Source organism: Periplaneta americana, chromosome 17 (assembly GCF_040183065.1).
Source record: "Periplaneta americana isolate PAMFEO1 chromosome 17, P.americana_PAMFEO1_priV1, whole genome shotgun sequence".
Taxonomy (NCBI): Eukaryota; Metazoa; Arthropoda; class Insecta; order Blattodea; family Blattidae; genus Periplaneta; species Periplaneta americana.
The window spans coordinates 108,693,729-108,718,665 of record NC_091133.1 but is presented as its reverse complement, the minus strand read 5'-3'; the positions used below and the strand labels follow the sequence as shown (position 1 = coordinate 108,718,665).

At 35.3% G+C, this 24,937-nt stretch overlaps 1 protein-coding gene across 1 annotated transcript in view; it reads left to right on the top strand.

Moving 5' to 3' along the window:
- cv-2 (crossveinless 2) overlaps positions 1–24,937 on the top strand; it is a 466,713-nt gene that overhangs the window by 264,151 nt on the left and 177,625 nt on the right. The window contains exon 3 of the mRNA XM_069816882.1: positions 15,558–15,640. Within this exon, the coding sequence (XP_069672983.1) occupies positions 15,558–15,640 (83 nt within the window). The remainder of the gene's footprint in view (positions 1–15,557; positions 15,641–24,937) is intronic.

Below are 24,937 nucleotides of genomic sequence, written 5' to 3'. Positions count from 1 at the left end.
TCTCATTGACATTTTGTCATTTCATTGGCATCGTCGTTATCTCATTGCAATTTTGCCATCCCATTGACGTTTTTCATCTCATTGATATTTTCTCTTCTCATCGGTATTTTTGGTATTACATTGTCATTTTATCATCTCGTTGACATTTTTATCATTTCGTTGGCATTTTTGTCATCTTATTGATATCGCTTTCATCTATTTGACAGTGTCGTCATTTCATTGACATTGACATGTCATCGTCATCATCATCAACAGTATCATTGTTTCCGTAACCACTCTTGTCATCGCCAACATCATTTTTGGAAATTGTAGACTAAGATGATCTCTATTTATTTTGACGTAAAACGTTTCATATTTCGGTACAAACAGGAGATCATCTTTGCGCTTGCGGTGTCAGACTTTCGTGTTACCTAGGTTTGTTCAGTGCTCCGCGCTTATGTACTTCTAGTAGAGCAGTGAACAATACATCGTTCGAAAGTTAATGAATATGCTTATACTGTATGGTAAAATAAACATAGAAACATATTAAAATTGTTAAAATGGCGGCCATGTCAAAATTACGTATGACTTTCACTCTTATATGTCTACCTTTCAGTGTATAATAATCCGTTCCGCAGTCTTTATATAATTACTAGGCCCTTATTAAAAGGCTAGGAATTTTCTTTTCATATGTTTAAGATCAAGTGTGCAATCTCAAGTAAAAAGATATTAATGTCATGTTTTATGTTTCTTACAAATGCAAATTTGAATAATTTCAAGGGAAAAATTGTTCCGGGGCCGGGTATCGATCCCGGGACTTCTGGTTGAACGTACCAGCGCTCTACCAACTGAGCTACCCGGGAACTCAACCCGACACCGTCTCAACCTTTCCCTTTCATATCCACACAACTCGCGTGGGCTGACGAAACGCCAGAGACTCACATCAAGTGCACACAATCTCTGTGTGACTTGGAAATGTGGTTTTCTGTTAACGTACACAGTGATTTATACCCGGCCCCGGAACAATTTTTCCCTTGAAATTATTCAAATCTGCTTTACAGGGAGCTTTGCCTGAAAGACTAGATTTGCAAATGCAAATTTATTTGAGAATTGGTTTTTTATTTATATAACCATAGGTAATATAATATAATAGAACCAGAACATTTTGATAACTATGATACTGTTCTGTTTTGTCTTTTTGTCCCATTTAAATATTTATAATGTTATTTATTTCAATGATGTATGTTATTCAAAGTTACGAAATCTTTCCACGACGACCAAATGCTATTTCGAGAATGATGAGCGAGACTCGAAGCGCACGAGAATGACGAGACGAGACGAGACTCCAAAGACAGCGAGCGAGAGCGGCAGTTAGTTTTGTTCGTCTCTAGTGAAAACCTACTTCTGAGGGTGGGAAGTCTGGAGGAACATTTTCGGAAATAATAAATAAACGAGACTCTTCAAACTGTAAAGCCAGTTACGTTGCAATAGTTTCTTCCTTTCCTATTTCGAATTTTGAATTAGTGAAGTAAATGTCATTTCATTAGCCGTTATTCTACTTTCGTCTTTCTTCCTCAATGTCCATGCCTCACAGCGGGATATACGAAATGGGATCACAAACGCAATGAAGATGTAATGGATGAATTACAACTAGAGCCTGTAATTAATCACGTAAAACATTATCAGAACAACTGGATAAATCATCTGCATCGCATGCATAGAGATAGAATCCCAAAAGTCATGCTCCACTATCGTCCAAACGGGAAGAGATCTCTCGGTCGTCCAAAGAAGCGCTGGATTGAAAACTCAACTGTGAGATCGTAACAGGCCATTTGGCCTAATACTTGAAGGGAGGAAGAAGAGGAAGAAGAAGTAGAAGAAGAAGAAGAAGAATAAGAAGAATTACTGAAGTAACTTATCACTCAGTGAACATGTTTATTTTATGTTAAAAGACGTTAAAGAAGATTAAACTTCAGTTCCAAAAAAAAATGTTTTATCGTGAGGAACGACGCTCTCAGGTTCTACCTGATAACTGTACCAATCAGATGTGTTACGAGCATCAGTAATGCTGTATCTCCCTAGACGCAATACGTGCCCTGTGCTTAGCATAGAACACTTACTTATTCCAAACCAATTCAGCGTTTTCATTCCGCAGCCGTCTGCGATGCTTGAGATGCCGCTGGTGAAAAGCAACAGAAGATGTATTTATGTTTTTATCCAGTGACGTTGTGTTTAGTATGAAGAGGAAGTTTATTGGCATCGGGCAGCTGCAAGAGGCTCTGATTGGAGGTGTGGTGTCAACAGAACGCTGCGGGACTTGTTTACATTCTTTCGCTGTATTGTTCTTGGCAAGTTGGCCAACTTTACAAGACGTCCGATCCTTACAGTTGCTGTACTTTACCTTAGTTAACACGAATTATTCTCCTTCCGCCAATACGTTAAGTTGATAAATACTTGTAAGCAAAACAGTAACAATAATAATAATAATAATAATAATAATAATAATAATAATAATAATAAAGATAATGAATGGTAGACTTTATAGCTCAATTGATGAATTGTATATGCTGTAAATTGTATAGTAGTCTGTATAGCTCAACTGATGAATTGTTTATGATTATAAATTGAATTAATCTACTTGATAATAATTGCACAAATTTGTATAGCTTAATGAAAGTATGCTTGTAAATTAAATTATTCTGCTTACTTTGTATTGTATATATTTGTATAGTTTGGCCGATGAATTGTATATGCTTTAGGCTAAATTGAATAGCAATCTGTATAGCTCTGTTGATAAATTGTTTTGTGTTTTAATTAGAAGTAGTTTGCATGATATGTATTATCAATTTCTGTATATCACAACTGGTTGAATTGTTTATGCCTTAAATTTAATTAACTTACTTGTTTTGTATTATGCATATAGCTCAACTGATAAATGATCGTTTGCGTTTGTAAATTTAATAATCTGATTGGCTATGTATTATATACTTTTAGTAGAGCCGTGTATGTAGCTCAGTCGGCAGACTCGCTGGGCTGCTGATCCGGAGCTGTGTTCGGGTTTGGGTTGGATCCCCCTTTGGTCTTTAGTTTCTTCCGCGGTTTTCCACAGCCGTGGGACTGAAGTAGGATGGTCTATGGCGAGTCCTCGGCATTAACTCCTTTCATTTGATTACCCCTCTTTGATTTGATTACCTGGTTGGGTTTTTCCGAGGTTTTCCTCAACCAAAAGGCAAATGCCGGGTAATATTTTGGCGAATCCTCAGACCTCACCTCATCTCACTACATCTCGCCAAAATATTGTAAAAAATTGCACAAAATTGTAAAAATTGTAGAAAATTACTAAATTGTAAAACTGTAAAAATTTGTAAAAATTGTAATTGTAATATTGTAAAATTTTGACTTGTTCCACATCTTAAAGCTTCATTGCTCATGTAAGATCTATGGAATAAAATAAATTAATAATAATAATAATAATTGGATATGGAGACCTAAATTAAAAGACGCATCCTAAGTAAAGAGAACTCTCTAAATTAAAGTCAACATATGCAAATCTGGCTTTCAGGTAGAAGCTCCCTGTGAAGCAGGCTTGAATAATTTCAAGGAAAAAGTTGTTCCGTGGCCGGGTATCGATTCCGGGACCTTTCGCTTGGCGCACGCACGAATGCTCTACCGACTGAGCTACCCCAGTCTGCTTCACAGGGAGCTTCTATCTGAAAGTCATATTTACATAATATATTCGTTAATATAGGTACCTTAACAGAAAGACTTAATCTAAGTCACACAGAATTGTATGCACTCAAAATTGGGTTCTGGCGTCTTGTCAGCCCATTTGAGTTGTGTGGATATAAATCGAAGAATTGTGACGGCGTCGTGTATAGTTCCTTGGTTAGCTCAGTCGGTAGATCATTCATGCGCTAAGCGAAGAGTCCCGAGATCGATACCCGGCCTCGGAACAATTTTTCCCTTAAAATTATTAAAGGCAACGTAATTTAAATTAAATTGAAATTACAAACATACTCTGAAAATCGAGATGTCTTTATAACATGCAAGGCAACATAAAACTGATCCCGTACGACGGAACTTCTTGACGATAGCTAAGATTGTTGTGTTATTTGGTTCCGAATTGCTAAATCGCTCCTGGTAGTGCTCTTTAACGTGGCGCTAGCTCGACCCATTCTGACGCACCACTCCGTATGACCGGAAATTATGCTCGACAATAAACACCATCTCCTTGTTGTGAGAACCATAATTGCAGAAATTAACACAACACTAAACTCACAATATGTCAAACTATTGTCTACGATAAATAAATATTTTGTTGCTAAGGAAACGTGGACATCAGATGAGCAATAATTTGAGTACTGTTTGTTTTGGCGCATACCTTATATTGCCGCAATAAAAAGTACTTGAAAGGTGTATAATCAAGATTTTTTTTTTTTTTTTTTTTTTTTTTTTTTTTTTTTTTTTTTTTTTTTTTTGTGACTTAAATTTTATTTCCTTTTAAACAGTGTATATTTAGGAACATTGACCGTTGGCAAAATTTCTTTTGATAGATATTGCGTCTATGATCAAAATTCCCTACGGCGAAACGTCTTTTGGCAGATATTTCACCTGTGATAAAATTCCGTTGGTACTGTTAGTGCGACAAATTGTCTGTGACGAAATGTCAGGGGTACGAGTTTTCGGATACGAAAAGCCATAGAACAACAACAATTGATCGAGGAAAGATACCGTAGAAGAGGGTAAAGTCGATCAAAATTTTGCAATTTTTTTAATAATATTGAGGTTATGCAATGGAGCGAAGTTCCTCAGAATATAGCATTTTGTTGTCATATCCTTCATTTATGAAGGCACGTTACAAGAATTGAATTACAATCTATAAAAAACTTTTTTTTCTTTTATTTGACTTGTGATCGAAGTTACTTGCTTAAATAGGGTAAAGTTGATCACCATTGAATTTTTAGTTTAAGATCTATTTTAAAATATTGCGGAGTAAAGTCAATCACTGTTTATGTTTTTAAAAACAAATTAAGTGTATTATATATATTTTATTTGTTATAAGGGGTGTAAAAAACAATCATAATCTTCAATATATGCATATAGCATTATATAGTGTATCTTTTGTTACTGTGATCATACTATTCTATACAATTAGGCCTATAGGTCTCCACTGTACAATCGTGACTATGATTGCCAACTTATAAAACATAAAAACACAGTTTAATACTTCACATACCGACAAACAAAGATTTAAGAATTCAAAATTTACATTGAAATACCACCCTTCAATTATAATCTAAAATGCAATTCAACATTGCTTAGGTTTATATCAGATGTTATTTGAAATCTTCCCCTCCTCATGTCACTTTAGAAACTACGTTGTTCCCATAGTCAGGAACAGAGGGGTGTACAAAATATGCTCCTTTGGCAGTGCTTCTCTTACGCAAGAAATTCACCATAATTTCGTCTTCCTCTTTCCCCACTATCCCATCAATATAAGCTATACTATGACACTTTTCTGTTTATAAATGTTAGTTGGATATATTTCGGTGAACAATTTATTCTTCCTGCTGGTCCTATCTGTTTCGAGTAGGTCGATGGCATGATCGACTTAACCCTACAAAGGTACAAGTTTTCTTAAAATAATAAGTTTCAATACCAACATTTACGAACTGCAAAACTATTATTTCAGGACACAATCTCAACGAAAATACTTGCGTATACTTCCTGTCTCCTTTCACAGCTGACTATAATTTAGAGTTTGTAAGACTTTGTTTTCATTTAAGAGAAAAAGTTGAAAATAACAATTTTCACTTCAACGGTAATTACACAGTGTTCCCATTGTTGGCATTCGCAGGCTTTTTGTTGTCCCTCTCGCTTACATTTGCAATGTCAGGCAATGAAGTCAGCATAACAAAATTTTAACAAGTAACTGAGAAAATATATATTATCGATTTTACACCGACTGAATGGCTTTACCCACTTCTACGGTGTTAAAAAACACGACGTGATGGAAATTGCAACTCAAGAAAGGACTTCGTTAAAGATGGAACAACTCAAGACAACAGTGTCTGTTGTTGATTATAAGGTAATTCACGGAGCACAGCATGCAGATGTGAATTCATTTGCTCTGTTGTTAGTGTTTCCTCACGCACTTCTGCAGACTTGTGGTAATACGACAGCTATTCCCATTTGACTTTCATAGAATTCTAGTGCCAATTTACAGTGTAGATGTTCTGTTTGCACTGTATTTAGGTATGTTAGACTTGAAGCCAAATTCCAAGACAGTTTCTCTTCTTTTAGAAATCGTGATTGAAATAGACGTTGCGCCATGAAAACAAAATATTTGACCCTGAGAACTGTGTTCCTTCTCATGTGATCATCTGGAGCGAATCTATAGGGTGGTTCAGTAACGCCTTTTATTACTTTTGTGATTTGAAATTGTGAAGTGCAAAAGGAATGTTTGTAGGACGGAATGAACCTAATTAGCTTGTAGACTAAATGTTACGAGTTCATAAAAAGCAATCTTTTTGTGTGGTGGAGATTATGCGTAACTACTGTAGTTACCGACTGTATTGTACCATCGATAACCACTAGAAGCGTCACTGCAGTGATATCCGAAATTGGCAACTTCTACAAGCGTGGAACAAGCTCAGAGAGTGTTTTAGTTTCACAAAATATATTCTGTCACGCAATTGCAATGAAATTTCTGTACTGAATTTTAAAAAGAAGCCTCTTCCAACAAAGAAACAAAGTATTCTTTTTATCTCGTGACTCTTCCGTCATTCACTTTCGATCTACTCGTTTCCTTTATGTGACATGCACTGCATTGCTTGCCAACAAAATTCCTGTGTCACTGATAAAGACATAGTCTTGAGGCAAGTATACAGGGTGATCCAGTAAAAGCGTTCAAAATTAAACAGTAAGTAGGCGACGTTTTACAGAACATTAATTTGAGATGGGGACTTGGACTTGAGATTTAATGAATGTCATTGTAATGTTGTTTCCGTGGTTACACATATGGCAAAAAGATTTTAAGTGTAAGGTGACGCTCTTATTTTAGTTATTATAAAATTTATTGTATTGATGGAACAGGTATGGGAATTTCGATTCACTCGAAGTATGTGGGGGGCTTTAGGGTTATTGTTGGCAAGCAATGCAGTGCATGTCACATTAAGAAAACGAGTAGATCGAAAGTAAATGACGAAAGAGTCACGAGATAAAAAGAATACTTTGTTTCTTTGTTGGAAGAGACTTCTTTCTAAAATTCAGTACAGAAATTTCATTGCAATTATTAGGGCTCCCCACCTCATAAAAAAAAGAAAGTGGAGAATTTAGACAGATGGATCGCAGAATGATACCCTGATACCCTGATTATAAAGGAGATGGTGATGTTCTTACATGCCTCAGGGCCATCGGACACAATTTGGGTGGCAATTTTGAAACATAAATCATGTAACATTTTATGCTGTGTGTCAATTTTGAAACATTAATCACGTAACATTTTATACAGTATACCTATGGATATTTTACTTGTCAGAATAAATTATTATTTGTAAGAATATGTTAGAGAAAATCCACAAACGATTAGGGAAAACACGGGAATTTTACTTGAAGCAAGTAAAGAGATAGGTTTGGAAGTAAATCCCGAAAAGACAAAGTATATGATTATGTCTCGTGACGAGAATAATGGTACGAAATGGAAATATAAAAATTGGAAATTTATCTTTTGAAGAGGTGGAAAAATTCAAATACCTGGGAGCAACAGTAACAAATATAAATGATACTCGGGAGGAAATTAAACTCAGAATAAATATGGGAAATATCTGTTATTATTCAGTTGAGAAGCTTTTACCATCCAGTCTGCTGTAAAAAAATGTGAAGATTAGAATTTATAAAGCAGTTATATTACCGGTTGTTTATGGTTGTGAAACTTGGACTCTTACTTTGAGAGAGGAACATAGGTTAAGGATGTTTGAGAATAAGGTGCTCAGGAAAATATTTAGGGCTAAAAGGGATGCAGTTACAGGAGAATGTAGAAAGTTACACAACGCAGAACTGCACGCATTGTATTCTTCACCTGACATAATTAGGAACATTAAATCCAGACGTTTGAGATGGGCAGAACATGTAGCACGTATGGACGAATCCAGAAATGCATATAGAGTGTTAGTTGGGAGGCCGGAGGGAAAAAGACCATTGGGGAGGCCGAGACGTAGATGGGAAGATAATATTAAAATAGATTTGAGGGAGGTGTGATATGATTATAGAGACTGGATTGATCTTGCTCAGTATAGGGACCTATGGCGGGTTTATGTGAGGGCGGCAATGAACCTTCGGGTTCCTTAAAAGCCAGTAAGTAAGTAAGTATGAAACTGTGTACTGGAGACTAAAATATCGGATGACCAAAAAGTCGAAGTGATCAAAAACACCGGGTGACAAAATTGCAGTGACTAGATGATACAATGACGAGAGTTCCGGTGACGAAAATTCCGCTTCCCGTGTTGTAATGTGTTAAAGTTTCATATTTCGTTGTGTACAACTGGTAGAGTCGAGGGAAAGCATCCGGATCTCTGGTGACCCTCGATAGTTCTTTGAAAATAGAAAATCCTTGGTTTGGGTCACTGTAAGAAATAAATCAACCAGCCCACACATTCCTGGAGTACTTTAACGTTCGATATAGACTTCCTATGAGGAGTTTAAGCATTAATATAACCTTGGCGGACTGAAAAATAGCTAATCCACATGCTGAAGCACCCAAGACAACGAGATGAATTCTTTCCCATGTTACATAAGTACACAACATTAAGCAGTTTGGACTTGTCGCACTTCTAGGAATCACTCCTTACGTAAAGGAGCTGAACGCGTAAGAGTTTATCGTTATCTTCCTGCATTTCTGATCTCGAGCTATAATTTTGTGTCTGCCGTTCCCTAAATTTTGTTCCACATTCTCCCTTATAGGCGTGGTCCACTTATCTCCAACACGCTCCTGCACTTCATATTTCATTGCTTTTTAGTCCTTGAATACTTCGCATTGTATTAATATTTTCTTAGAACGCACATCATTGCCGCCCACCCAGCTGTATATTTTAACGACATTCCGTGACAAGCGCGGAATACGACAGGATTGCGCCGATTGCGTTTGTCATCTTTCGTTTTACTGTCCCGATCTACGTAAATGTGCGCGATGGCCTTTTGGGTTGTCCCTGAACCAAAGTGATAATTCATTATGCTGCTTGTTCAATTAACGATTATTGTAAATATCCTACACTGAAGGAATCTACTCAAGTGAAATACTTAGGAATTATTATTGACCAGCATTTATAAATAAGTAAATAAATGAATATATAAATAAGTAAATAAATGAATAAGTAAATAAATAGATAAAATATATTCTCCTCTACCATTTCTTTTTGCCAATCCATATTTTCCAACTGTTCTTCCAACTTGTCCTTCTCCTACAACTAGTGTTGTTGGTTTATGCATAATAAAATTTTCAGTGATGTTTATCATATTTATTTATTTATTTATTTATTTATTTATTTATTTATTTATTTATTTATTTATATTTATTTATTTATTTATTTTTATTTATTTATTTATATTTACATTTATTTATTTATATTTTTATTTATTTATGTATTTATATTTATTTTATTTATTTTTATTTATTTATATTTATATTTATTTATTTAATTATGTATTTATTTATATTTTTATTTATTTTTATTTATATTTATTTATTTAATTATGTATTTATTTATACTTTTATTTATTTTTATTTATATTTATTTATTTAATTATTTATTTATTTTTATTTATATTTATTTATTTAATTATTTATTTATTTATATTTTTATTTATTTATGTATTTATATTTATTGTATTTATTTATTTTTTGTTTAATTATTTATTTTTATTTATTTATTTATTTATTTATATTTCTTTATTCATTTATATTTATTTATTTTTTTATTTTATATTTATTTTTTATATTTATTTATTTATTTAATTAATTATTTATTTACTTATTTATTTAATTACTTATTTTTTATTTAATTATTTATTTATTATATTTATTTATTTTTATTTATTTTATATTTATTTATTTTTATTTATTTATTTTTTATTTATTTATTTTTATTTTTATTTATTATTTATTTATTTATTTACGGTATTTATTATTTATTTATTTATTTTATTTATTTTATTTATTTTATTTATTTATTTAATTATTTGTTTGTTTGTTTGTTTGTTTAACAGGGCAAAGCCCCAATTACAGTAGACGGTACAGAGTATGAAATTTGAGAACTGTTTTGACATATATCGGTACACTTACTTACTTTTTACTTACTTATAAATGGCTATAATTATGTCAGGTGAAGAATACAATGCGTGCAGTTCTGTGTTGTGTAACTTTCTCCATTCTCCTGTAACTTCATCCCTCTTAGCCCCAAATATTTTCCTAATAACCTTATTCTCAAACACCCTTAATCTCTGTCTCTTTCTCAAAGTGAGAGTCCAAGTTCCACAACCATACAGGACAACCGGTAATATAACTGTTTTATTAATTCTAACTTTCAGCTTTTTTGACAGCAGACTGGATGATAAAAACTTCTCAACCGAATAATAACAGGCATTTCCTATTTTTATTCTGTGTTTAATTTCCTCACGAGTGTCATTTATATCTGTTACTGTTACTCCCAGATATTTGAATTTTTCCACCTCTTCGAAGGATAAATTTCAAATTTTTATGTTTCCATTTCGTACAATATTCTGGTCTCGAGATATAATCATATATTTTGTCTCTTCGGGATTTACTTCCAAGCCTATCGCTTTACTTGTTTCAAGTAAAATTTCCGTGTTTTCCCTAATCGTTTCTGGATTTTCTCCTAACATATTCACGTCATCCGCATAGACAAGAAGCTGATGTAAACCGTTCAATTCCAAACCTTGTCTGTTATCCTGAACTTTCCTAATGGCATATTCTTGAGCAACATATATCGGTACACAGTATATACAAATTACTATTCAGTTCTTTTTCAGTATTTTATGTTGTAATGCCCTTACCTTTATTGATAAGTTTGTAAGGTGAGTTGCTTTATTAATTTATGGCATGAGATTCAAGTAAAGATATAAAATTAATGAAGGATTTAACACTCACCCCTCGTTCACGTCAAAATTCAAAGTTGGCGCATGTGAGTAAGTTTCATGTGCGGTTTGTTACATCTTCCATCTGCGGTCTGGAACGTTGCGGGTTTTCTTCAAGATATGTATGAGGAGGTTTTCATCTTCAGAACCATAGTGGGCCAAGCGCCATTTACTAAAACCGTAGAAAACAAGGGATAAAATGAAGTTATTATAATTCAATGGAAGCATATCTAGCAAGTAATATAAAGTATACACATTAAAACTTAATAATATGTCAATCTTCATTAAACCACGGTATTCACTTAACTTTAACCCCTGCTTTCTCCATTTTTAATAAATGGCGCTTGGCCCACTATGGCTCTGAATCCTTCAATTCCTCCCCTTCCCATCTTGTATAGCAGTGACATCTACTATGCAAGTCTGAATACACAAATTCTTACAATGCATAATCATTAATAAAACTTGGCTTTGTTACGTCCACACAATAAGGCAAGTTAGCGTCCACACCCGGACTACTGTCAAGGCAACCTGCGACAAAATAATGCATCGTCTTGCAGTTATATACTGCAGCTGTTTGGAACTGTTGTTCTGTATGAAGATAAGTTATAGAAAAATCCTCACGTATGTACCGAATCTCAACATCTGACATTACGCTACGGGCTTATTTTATGCAGAAACTGCAGAATGAATTTCCCAGCACTTTGCGAGAGCATATAGTAGTGATGTCAAAGCAAGCGAATTTTTCTGACCTTGACGTCGTGCGCGGGCATAAAGCGCTAGGTATGGAATGAGGAAGGATTATGTACTGTATACGAATAAGCAGCCTGTTGGATTGAGAAAACAGTGGTGTGCAAACTTCAAACGCAACGTGACATTTTATGTTATTTTTGTTATGGCTTCTTTCTATTTGATATTATCTATAGTATCTGGAAAAAGTGCTAACACCAATTTCTTAATATTACATTTGAGTTTTAAACGTTAATAACATAATAGTTAAGAAGGAATATTCACATAAATTCCATAGTAGTACAACTATACTGTACTAAGTGAATGAAAGTGATATCCCTAAGAAAGAGACTGAGTATGAAATAAGTTGGAATTGATATTGATAGTATTTTTAGCCTTATAAAAATAATCAGTAAATTAATCAAACATAAAGATATGTCTGTACTCATACATTGCCATTAAACATGTGACACACTGGTATGAAAATTAATTACTCGCGAATAACTTTTTTTAGTCGGCTATGATATTTTGAATTTAATTTGTGAATGATACAGTCCTAAATCATTTTGAATATTAAATAATAACAATATAAATTGATTGAAAATTGTATAATAATGTATTTCACGCTACAACAAACAATACACCCCATATTTTGTCAGGACTCTGGAGCTGTTATTATTGGTACTTGTTAAAACAACATGAGTCCAAGAAATTAAAAAAATATATATATTTTTAAGGTGATATGAAATGAAATAATTAAGATAAAATGCTTTTGTAGTCAGACATACTAATGTACGTTCCTCCTGTAAAAATTTCACGGGCCTAACAGAAAATGCATTGACTATAGGTAGTTTTTTTCTATTTTTCTCGAAACTTATTTTCTGTGACTCATGTGATTTTACAAATGACCGATTCAACTTGACCATTGATGTAAGAGTTACTATAATCTTTTCGCTGTAAGAAAAATCCTAATGTAAACAATAGCACGTGACTGAAGTGAGGCTTCATTGGCCGCTGTTTGGCGCCATAGATTCTGAGTACGTGTTCCCGCCCACTGTTGTACATTCTGTTCCATGTTAAACATTTCCCATTACTCGTCAAGTAGACCTAACCTCACTACTATGCATCCGTTTGCTCAGGAAACATTTACTTTATAATTATTGTAATTAAAACTCACTTAACTTATTATATACATATAAGACTATTTGTTTTTCTCCGCTTTTGAGAGGGTTTCCACTCTTATGTTTAATAACTAAACACACCGAGGATGCAGAAGCATACTTCAGTACCACGTGCTTACGTGAACAACTACGAGCTCAAGTGACGCCAGCTTGTTACAAGAACAGACTACCTCGGTATTACTGTTGGTATTCATCCGCGTTCATAGTACATAACAAATTATAAAAGCAGCTTTTCTTTTATATATCGTTTTACATATGAGTGAAGTTATATGTTTCATCGTATTTAACAACTAAAATTCAATTTTTTAGTTTCAAATAATACAAGATTATGGTTTCCAAATACGAACTATATTCTCCTGCGTATGTGAGTGTTTCGTCTGGGAGCCAATCATAGGTATGACAGCCACGTGCTTGCGTTTACATCAGGATTTTTCTTACAGCGAAAACAGTATACATGCGAACTTGAAAATAAATAAAGCAGAATTTTTCAAACATTTTCACATGACCACATGCACAAACACGTTCTGAAATGGGCTGCCTTCGACAGTGACGAACAGTGGCCAGGTCGTCCCAGTGTGAACGCAGCACCGTCTCTGAAGAATGCCATAAACGATCCTGTACTCCACTGCCGCATACTTGTACTCCCCCCAACAAATGTTCAGGTTTGTGGGAGGACGCGTCATCGAAGGAACCGCTATCTTTCCACAAATTATTTGACCATGGTGCAGCAGCCGGGCAGTAGCCTGGCCCAATAACTCGCATGGCTAGCAGCTCATTACAGCCGCCCTGCCCTGCCCTGCTACCTCTCCATTTCATATTGGAAGATGTATGGACGTGGCCACCCGCTCGCTAGTAAATCAGCTGTGGGCACGGGAACCGCGGGGACTGCCTAATCGCGGACCCAGGGTTGGGCACTCCGATTAGGAAGGAAGTACCTTCGATACCAGGTTGGAGAGTCCGTGGTTCAGTCATTATTACCAGAGCTGCGACAAAATCTACATAGACTATCAACGTACGTGCTATTCCACATGAAATCGATCAGTAAAAAACCTCGCATTTTTTACACTCTAATTTTTTCCCTATTTATACAAGCTGCTGAGGAGAGTACATTTTCAAAAATATGCTATCGAAAGTCAAACGGTTTTCGTATTATTGAGCGACAAATTTAGCGTATTTCATAAAAACAAGCCTCTTTCAGCGCTCAGAACTCTGGAACCATTTACTGCAGAACATTGAACGAGAGCTTATTTTGAAGCTGACATTTGGTAGGTTATGTTAAGAAGTAATCATTATTTTTATTGTACACAGAGAGACAGATAATCTGATTTTATTTGCTTTTAGGCTTTTTGCCAATTTTTAAAAATGTAAAAAAATATTGAGAAAAAACCTTGTATTATTAAGAGGGATTCGGCATTGTTTGCAATGTGGCACGGCAATAAGTTTCGAGGGTATTAAATAGATTATTTTCACACGCCTAGACTTGAACGCCGCAGTACCGCACGCACTGGCCGAGAGCTGAAGATAAGCGAGCGTTGGGCGTCATTTTACTCCTGTGTTTATGAAAACCTGTGATAAAGCTAGCACAGCCATGACTGCTAGACGAAACATGACGTGTTTATGTCTCCTGGTCTTCCTTACCTCAGCTAGCTCCCGCCTCACAGTCAGCTGTTTAGTTCACGCACGTACTATTTATTTTCTTTATTTGATATTTTCAATAATCTACTTTCTTATCAACGTGGCATCAGTAAAAAATATGTGTTTATTTGTACTTTCAATGCGGAATCTAACTATATATTTTTAAAATATTTTTTCCTTGGCAAAGGCATCTTAATGAGGAAAAATCTAAATTTCTCCATTTCCGTAAAAAGTAAGAAAATCTGTTTATATGTCAATATAAACTTTAATTTCTCAGCATCAAAATAAATCATGATTTTGATCACTGGGTGAAAGAGTTTCGGAGCTACAACAGTTTAAATTTTCAAATTTTATGAAAATACGATAAATTTAAATATTTTTAAATTAAACACTATGAAGTTCTGTTGCCTCAAACTTTGCACAAAGCATTGTATCACAGGTCTCTACGTACAAAAAAAAAGTTTTATTGTATTTAGAAATTGTAAGGTCAATTTCCTTTATATTTCGGTCGATTTGAGATGGAATAACTCGTACGTATGACTCAAATCCGGAGAAGCGGTTGCTATGGTGGGTGAACGGTATGGATATTCCAGGAGCATAGACCTAGGGAAAGAATCTCTCGTATAGTTACAGTATTGGAATATTTCAACATGTGACATTCTAGCGTGGTTGCCTTGGTAGCAGTTGAATTATTAACTAGTGATGTATCTTGTTTACATTGCTGTGGCTCGTTTCATGGAATTCGTTTGAATCTCTAATAGAAGGTTCTAAAGATGTAACTTAATGTTAAGAAATTCGTGATATTGAAGACGTAAGGAAGAGCGAGGAAAATGATAAGGTACAGCATTATTAAGAGGCTTTGATGAAACTGTTCCTTTGTTTCAGGAGACATACAACATTGTGACAACGAGGGAGGTCGTGTGTCAGTGGACATCAAGGAGATGAAATGTTTTACCTGCTGGTGTAGGGTATGTATTATGTAGTCTTTATTTATATTTGTCGTTTTATAAATATATAATTTTAAGAGTAACTTGTTATCTTTTCTTTTCTCTGACGCTGCCAACTTAAGCGTTCCCACGCGCCTCTGAGTTCACTGCGGAGAGACTTTTGCCACGCAGTATATTTGATTACATATTTGTGACAGCATTTGTGCAGGTTATATTTTATTGAAAAGTAGTTTAAGCACATAGACCATTAAAGATCAAGGCCAACCAGCAGGCTCCTGGCCTTACGAACATCCCTCACAGAGGTGAACGATCATCCAACTAGAACGGAAGTATTGTGAGGATAGCACGATGATCACCTCCCGCCGTTATAGCTGATTTTCGTAACCAGATTTCGCTACATATCATAGCTTCTAAAACGAAACACGGCTCTGGATGGGCACCGGTCCAATACACTGGCCGGAATGTCATGAAAAAATGTCTTCCCCCATGAAGACTCGAATCAGCTGTCTTTCCATAACGTGAGAACTAGACGTAATGGTTTTGACCACGATGCTACGGCACGGGACAAACGTAGCTTAGAACTTGGAATAACAGACTTATTTTATTGGTTTTACATTTCACAACCTAAATTTATTTTTACATTGTTCAGTCAAATTATTCCTTCATGTCTGCTTACTTCCTAAGTCTCTTTCTTCTTGCAAGATTTCTAAGCTTTTATTTTAGAGGTTGTAATGTTTTCGTTATTAAGGAACACTAGGACTGAGTTTTTACACACAAACACACACACACACACAGAACATAATTTTTCGGTTTTTTGTACTAAAATATTCCTTTCGATTTTAGGAATTTGATAGTAAGCGGTTTTTTGCCCCTATATCTCCTTTAAGCTCCAGGAGCGATTTTTATATAGGTCTGCTCCATAAATTAGTAAATCTATTGCATCTCTTTTCGCAAATTTGTCTTTTTCTCGGAGCAACATTTTTTATGTTTAAAACGCTCCATGCTCATACATTTTTAACCAAACTCAATAGTGAACATATTACCTGAGATCTAACGTTGAGGCAATTTAAGTATCTTGAAAATTGGGAGCAAAAAAGTATGAATAGTTAAATAACTGATTTTTAAACATTTATTGTGCCCAAACTAAAATAGATACTATGAATTTCTAAACGTTAAAATATTGCTGTTGAATCTAGGTCTACATAAAAATTATTAATTTTCTGTATTTGAATATAATGTGCAAGGAACATTTTAATTATAGGCCTATCACTAATTTGCATAATTAAAATCAAATTAACCCTTAAATTGACAAAGTATCCTATAAGATACAACAGGTTAATAGGCTATATGCTATAGTTTTAACAGAGATTTATTTCAAATCATCCGTCCTCAAGTGAGGTTGGCCACTGGGATCCGGAATTAACAGACATAAAAGATAAAGGGAAATGAAACGAGCAAAATAATGATTCGATTTGTACATTAAAACAAAAATTTACGTATTAACATACAGATGATAGTGTAGAGTTTGAAGAGAGGCCTTCAGAATTTCCATTACGATCTTCTGAACCTCATAAAAGGGAATTTGAAAGGATTTAAGGATATTACATGTAAATTTTGGTAAACAACCCCTCGCTCCAAATAGTAAGCCTGTAACATCAGTTGTAAAGCGAAATGCCATATTTTTCACTGAGGTATGGAAGACAAGGTAGATATTTAGCTCGCTTGTCATCATTTATCTGCAGTGCTTGATTTGTGTCTCGTTCAAAGCAAATCGTATCGCTTTCTGGGTTCTTCTATTGATGGCAATTAGATCGACTCTTCTATGAGAATCAACTTCAGACACGCAATGAATCTCCTCATGTACTACCCATCCTCTGTTTCTTAGCAGGTTGGCAATTGCTGTACGGGCACGATGGTGTCTGTTGTTACGCAGTAGCTCTCCCTTCTTACAGAACCCCAGTACGTGGCTAAGTCAGTCTCGCTGCAGCCGGGATGGCGACAACGGGTAGTAGGCCTACTAAAAAAATTGGTAGGAAAATTAAAATTTCACGATACAATAATATTGTACAATATATAAAATATGTACATTGCAATAGTTGTTTTCTTTACAGTCCGACAAGGTTTAATAAACTAGTGTGAGAAGTCAATTTAAGGGTTAACTAATGAAACTGTAGGTATAATCCATATTAATTACTATAACAGGTGAAAACTTATGAATATCTTGGAATTATTACACATCAAAATGGAAAAATAAAATATTAAACCGAAAGCCTGTAATATTTACTATCAATTTGGGAAAAAATAAATACTGCCTAAAACAAAATTACAGATATACAAATTCGTTACAGAACCAACTCTGCTGTATGGAGGGGAAAGTTGGCCAGTGACGAATGAGAGAATAAGTAATATAACAGCAATTGAAATGAAATGCTATCGAAGAATAGTTGGAAAAACAAAGAGGGACAGAGTACGAAATGAGAGAGTTAGAGAGGAATTAAAACAGAAATCAGTAGAAGAGAAATTAAGAAGAAAACAACTAAAGTGGTATGGACACATGGTTCGAATAGGAGAATAAAAAAAAAAACCAAGGCAAGTAATGGAGGCAGTGACGGAAGGGTGAAGAGGTAAGGGAAGACCAAGGACGATGTAGTGTATAGCCTATGGATAATATTGAGATGATGGCAAGGAAAAGAGGGGAAAGGAATTGGGGAACTGAGAAGAATGGCGAGAGATAAAGAGGAATGGAGAGATGGATCGAGGCAGACCCGTCGCCCGTGAGGGAAAAGGGAATGATGTAGAAGAAGAAGAAGAAGAAGAAAATAAAATTAACTTGGAAACTTTCAGCCCGATTAAGCTCCAAATTTGCATACACCTTGTTTTTATGGATCTAAGAAATATATAAAAAATGAAATAAATCGGATTAAAATTGCAAAAATTTCGAAAATAAGGCCTAGTTTCCCTTAAGTTACAACTATAGGAAATGAATTGAAATTTTGAGCATCTAAGTTTGAAAAGAAATGCAAGGTTTCTACACTGAAATCGGCGACTAGAGTGAGCAGAGTCAGTGATTTAAGTGTGTGGAATAGCTTTGCTGTATGGATGGGTCAGCCGTGACGCTGAGGAATTCAGAACACCATATAGCTTCTGCAGATTCCGTCTCTCTCAGTTTCATTGCTCATTCTTCTATGTATACACAGAGCAAGGAGAAAAACCAGTTCGTCACTTGAGGATATAATAGTCCTATCTGCATTTTACATAAGGGTGATTTTGTAATATTTCAGTATGGTAATATGAACCATTTTTGAAGTGTATTAGAAACATTTTATTCTGCAGTCGGTGTCGCAACGTTATCAACTACTAAACCTTAACTAACTCGGTTCTTTAGTTTGGCCTGACTTGCTTGCTTATTCTGCCTCAAGGCAAATAAAAAAGAACGTGGCTGGGTTGTGTTGTTTTGTAAAGGCAGGTTCACAACTCCACTTAGCTTAAGCCACTTATCGTACCTATAAGTTGGTTCGTATAAGCACGCTCATTTTCAGAACCGCGAGGAGCTTGCTTCTCCAAACTGTATGAATTCGTTATTCGTGGCAAATTCTGCTTCACTGGCACGACTTACATTATGCAAAATGAAACTTTTTTTGTCTAAATATATGCGTGGCATTAGTGGAACACATCTGTTAGAAGCACAAAATGGATTTCGCAAAGGATGTTCCTGCACAGATTGCTTCTCATTACAACAGCTAATAGAAAAGAAGAAAGAATTTAATCTCCCAACATAGGCTATATTAGTTTTATCGACTATGTTAAAGCATTCGACATGGTTAAGATACCACTATTATGGAAAATCTTACATTCTTGAGGTTTACCATAACATTTAAGGGAAGACTCCACTGAAAATCATGAAAATTTTTCCAAATTTTTTTAAGCTATTTCACTTATTCAGAATTTATATTTTCATACCCCAAATGGATTCAGCTCAATTCTGATTACAAATACTCGTATGTTTACACTTTTTAAATTAAGGCTGGAAGGGGGCGTGGAATTTAAAGAGCTGTCAAAATTGTTTTTCATCGAATAATTCTTTTTTAAAATTTCTGATTACAAATCTAGTAACTTTTTGTTGGCTCCCTGAAGTTACTAGATGAATGTAGCGGAGGAGAATATTAATTTACATAAATATTCATTTTATTTTCAAATCTACTTTTCTGTGTTCATTTTTGTTGGTTCAACACCAACTTTCTTATGCCAAATATTAATCAATCTGGATGAAATTTTTACTGCAAGTATTTATGAGGTAGCTGCATGTTTGTATGCATTTATTTTGTGAGAAATGCTGCTAGTTTATTTTATTAATATTTTTCTTAAGAAAAATATTAATAAAATAAACTAGCAGCATTAAGAAAAATATTAATAAAATAAACTAGCAGCATTTCTCATAAAATAAATGCATAGAAACATACAGCTACCTCATAAATACTTGCAGTAAAAATTTCATCCAGATTGATTAATATTTGGCATAAGAAAGTTGGTGTTGAATCAACAGAAATGAACACAGAAAAATAATTTTGAAAATAAAATGAATATTTATGTAAATTAATATTCTTATCCGCTACAATCATCTAGTAACTTCAGGGAGCCAACAAAAAGTTACTAGATTTGTAATCAGAAATTTTAAAAAAGAATTCTTCGGTGAAAAACAATTTTGACAGCTCTTTAAATTCCACGCCCCCTTCCAGTCTTAATTTAAAAAGTGTAAACATACGAGTATTTGTAATCAGAATTGAGCTGAATCCATTTGGGGTATGGAAATATAAAATCTGAATAAGTGAAATAGCTAAAAAAAATTGGAAAAATTTTCATGATTTTCAGTGGAGTCTTCCCTTAATAACGGTCATTAAGGGTCTATACAATGAAACTAATTTAATTGTGTTAACTGGAAAAGAAAGGAGTAGAAACAGTGAATTAAGGAGTTAACTTATACAGAATGTATCAAAAGGTCAGGTCAATCCTTAACGAGGTGATTCAGGACCTTATTTGCAACAAAAAATCCAGATACACTTTTCCATTATTCATCCCCGTTTCCTAGTTACACAAATATCACGTACCGTATCTATCCCCATTTGATTCCACACCCAATGGGCCTGTCTGCTTGAGAGAAGGTAGGCTAATTGTCAGTTGTCTAGAGAAGATGCTCAAAATGTCCCTCTCTCACACGAACACACGCTTCAGCACGCCGTCTGACCTTTCGCTGCACATTATCCAATCCGTGCTGGTGTATCTCCATTGCAGCAGCGTTAACCTTTGCAAAGAGCTCTTCCCTGCTTGCTATCTCCGTTTGGTATACTTTCTCCTTCATGCAGCCCCAGGGAAAGAAGTCCAATGGTGCTAGGTCTGGGGACCGGGCTAGCCAGGCAACTATGATATCAACTAGACGCTGCTCCAGCACATTTGAAACTTCCAGTACGCCAATGGTTAGATCATCATTTTCCAGGTAAATGGATTGGAACGGGCGGTCCCATTGCCTGGCCAGCTTTTAGTTTGGAACTGGAACGGACCATAAGGACTCAAATCTTGATGTTGATGAATTAGGGACTGTTTCGGTCCCACATTTTGGTAAGTTAAACAGACAGATAGGTAACAGATATGTGGGTACCTGACACGAGCCACACTTTTTCGGTCATTGGTTTCTTTGGGTATTTGAATATTGGTAATGACTTTTTGGATAATTGTGGCATATTGGTACCTACTTCGATCTTTATACCCTCAAAATATAATGAAATGTAAGGAACAATTATTTTCATTGTAAGCAATTCCACAGAAATTTTCTGTCTGAGTAGGTACTATTCCGTTTTTTCCTCTTCACTACCACTATCAGCCGCACGCCCGCTGGAGTTGGTCTTCAGTTTATAGGTCAGTGTCCTTAAATAAACATCCAACTGTCCTCTAGTCTTGTAGTCCTGGTATCTCCTCACAATGGACACGATTTGCTCCTGGTTTTTGATGTACCGGTATGTTTTGTTCGGGAGAGCCCTTACGTTTCTTTGCAAATAGTTTTTTTTTCCGTTTCTAGGAAGTGATTTTACTTCTACTCAGAAATTGTATTGCATATCGCAAATTGTTTTTACCGTTGCTAGGAATAGTAATATGCGTTACAAGAGCGGTATGTTGAAGTTTTCATATTCGAGGAAAAGTTTGAAAAAGCGAAACGTAGTTGAGCTTTTTTAATTTCAGAGAATTGAAAGAAAACATACCGCTCGTGTATCGTACATTATTTTGTGCGAAGATCGTTTATTACATACCTGAAAGAGGAATTTCTAATTAGTTGCAATGAAATCTCCATCTTGGTTTCTGTTTAATGATGGCAAATTAGCAAAACAAAAATATCTATCTTCAACATTGTTGCTTTAAAATGTTTTCTGTGTTTACTATACTCCAGCAGGCCATGATATACGTCTGTCTTTTTCCCCCCAGTCTATGATGAGTCTGGTATCTTGTTGTTTTTTTCACGGCTTCCTTAATGTTACTTGCATCACGAATGTAGTAAGTTTAGTGGAGTTGTAGAGTTTACTTAATTTTTGCAAATATTTAAAAACAATAATTAACAGTGCAATTTAGGTGAAATTTCAGTGGTGAGTTTTCAATTTATAATTATTACTATATTGAACGTCTCTAAAAATAATATGTTAAAAGCCTAAAGCAGTAAAATCAATATGTCACTTAAGCGGTAAGAAGAGTGAAATTGTTATGTGTGTTAGGTTGGGAATACTGAATGTGGAATTTAGACTTTCCGCGGATTGGTTTTTTGCGGAAACCAAGCAAATACGCACGATCTCGCACAAATGTAATTTACATTAAATTTATTTCATAAGCAACATGGCTGAAACAAAGCAATGACAAAAATGATAAAGTGACCCAAGTGACCGAAGTGCTGTACCAAAAAATTCGTGGTACAGAAATGTCCTATTACCGAAAATGCTGTAACAAAAATTTCGTGGGACCGGAATATCTTATTTACCTAAATGGCCTACTACCAAAAATGAAATAATAATAATCCGTGGCGCTACAGCCCGTGAAGGGCCTAGACCGACGAGCCGGCTGCTGGCCTCACGCCCACATGTCGAAGCAGAGGTGGACGATCATCCAACCAGAATGGAGGTATCGTGTGGTTAGCACGATGATCTCCCCAGCCGTTATAGCTGGCATTCGCAACCGGATTTCGCTACCTATCGTAGCTCCCCAAGTGCATCACGATGCTGGGTGGGCACCGGTCCCATACACTGGTCGAAATTTCATGAGAAAATTTTTCCCCCACGAGGACTCGAACCAGCGCGCATTCCGTAACGCGAGTCCTAGGCAGATGCCTTAGACCGCGACGCCACGGCGCGGGACACCAAAAATGAAAAGTGACCCAAGAAGATAGATCGAAACAGTCTGAAACGATACATACGTGCATACACACATGTAAACACAGTGCCGCCATGTTGTGGAGTATGCTAAGCGCGTTGTGGACCGGCTGGGAGGCCTTGCCCGGGGCACGATGCCCAGGCATGCGGTCGGGCCGGTTGCTTGATAGTGAGTACGGATGCTACTCATTAAGATTGACCTATGTCGACGTTTGTTCACGTAAGCAGTGCCGGCTCGTATTTAAAATTCTCCCATCCAAGTGTGTCGAGCCTAATTCTGAATGCCTATGGGACACATTTTCAGTTTTCGTCCCAGTCTCGCGAGTTGTCTTCCTCATCAGTTTACCACTTGTCAATATTAAGTCTCACTTGCTGTTTAGCCTATCAGAAAAAAAGTGGATAAGGAAATAAAAAACCTAGAAAGATTCCTTTCAGTTATAAGCCCTTTTATCTACCATAGTTTTGTAACTATATATATATATATTTCTTTTTCCTTCCTTTCCCCTTTTTGTTCTCTTTATCAGTCGATGAATTTATTATCATAACCTTTTTATCGTGAATTCTATTTAATTTTCGTATTTCTTTTCTTTTTTATTATTATTATTTTATTACATTTCCATTTTGATATATTCTTCCTTACGTTTTTCCATATTAACCATTTGTACTAAATGAGTTGCTTTCACTATATTCCAATGTATTTTACTTTCTTTTTTTTTCTATTATGGTATTATTTTCATGTTGTTTAGTGTCGATTTTATTATGCTATTATTATTTTTTTGTAATATGTTAGTATTCTGTTCTTTAACTTTTTGTTAAATTTTAACTGCTTGTATACTTTGTGACCTGGTAGAGTATAAGAGCAGGCCCTATGGCCTTAACTCTGCCAGTATAAATAAAGAATTATTATTATTATTATTATTATTATTATTATTATTATTATTATTATTATTATTATTAAAAAGAAATTGGTTTCGGGTTCACAATTGCTTCCCGGTTAAGGCATTACGCTACAAAGCCGTAAGGTTGCGGGTTACATTCCCGATGGGGTCTTGGATTTTCTCCATTTATTCCCGCCGCACTACAGCCCTGGAGTTTGTTCAATCTGGAGACAAATGTGACCAGAGAAATTTCCTTGGGGTAAAGTGACAGACATGTAGGATTGGTATCCCTACTGCCATTAATACCTATTTCCTGTAAAGATGGAAGCCTTAACCTTTCGCCAACCCCTGGGATGATTTGACCTATATTGGGGTTGACTTTACCTTTTTTTAAAGCATGTTAACAAAGAGAGGTAAATTAAATTGTGTAAGGGTATTACCATTCCACCATTTGGGTGTATGTCATAATATTATTATTGCTGAACTTACTTATTTACTTACGGTTTTAAGGAACACAGGAGGTTCATTGCCGCCCTTACATAAGCCCGCTATTGGTCCTTATCCTGAGCAAGATTAATCAGTCTCTACAATCATATCCCACATCCCTCAAATCCATTTTTATATTATCCTCCCATCTACGTCTCGGCCTCCCCAATGGTCTTTTTCCCTCCGGTCTCCCAACTAACACTCTAGGCCTATATGCATTTCTGGATTCGCCCATACGTGCTACATGCCCTGCCCATCTCAAATGTCTGGATTTAATATTCCTAATTATGTCAGGTGAAGAATACAATGCGTGCAGTTCTGTGTTGTGTAACTTTCTCCATTCTCCTGTAACTTCATCCCTTTTAGCCCAAAGTATTTTCCTAAGCACCTATTCTCAAACACCCTTAACCACTGTTCCTCTCCCAAAGTGAGAGTCCAAGTTTCAGAACCATACAGAACACCCGGTAATATAACTGTTTCATAAATTCAGCTTTTTGAGAGCAGACTTGATGATAAAAGTTTGTCAACCGAATATTAACAGACATTTCCAA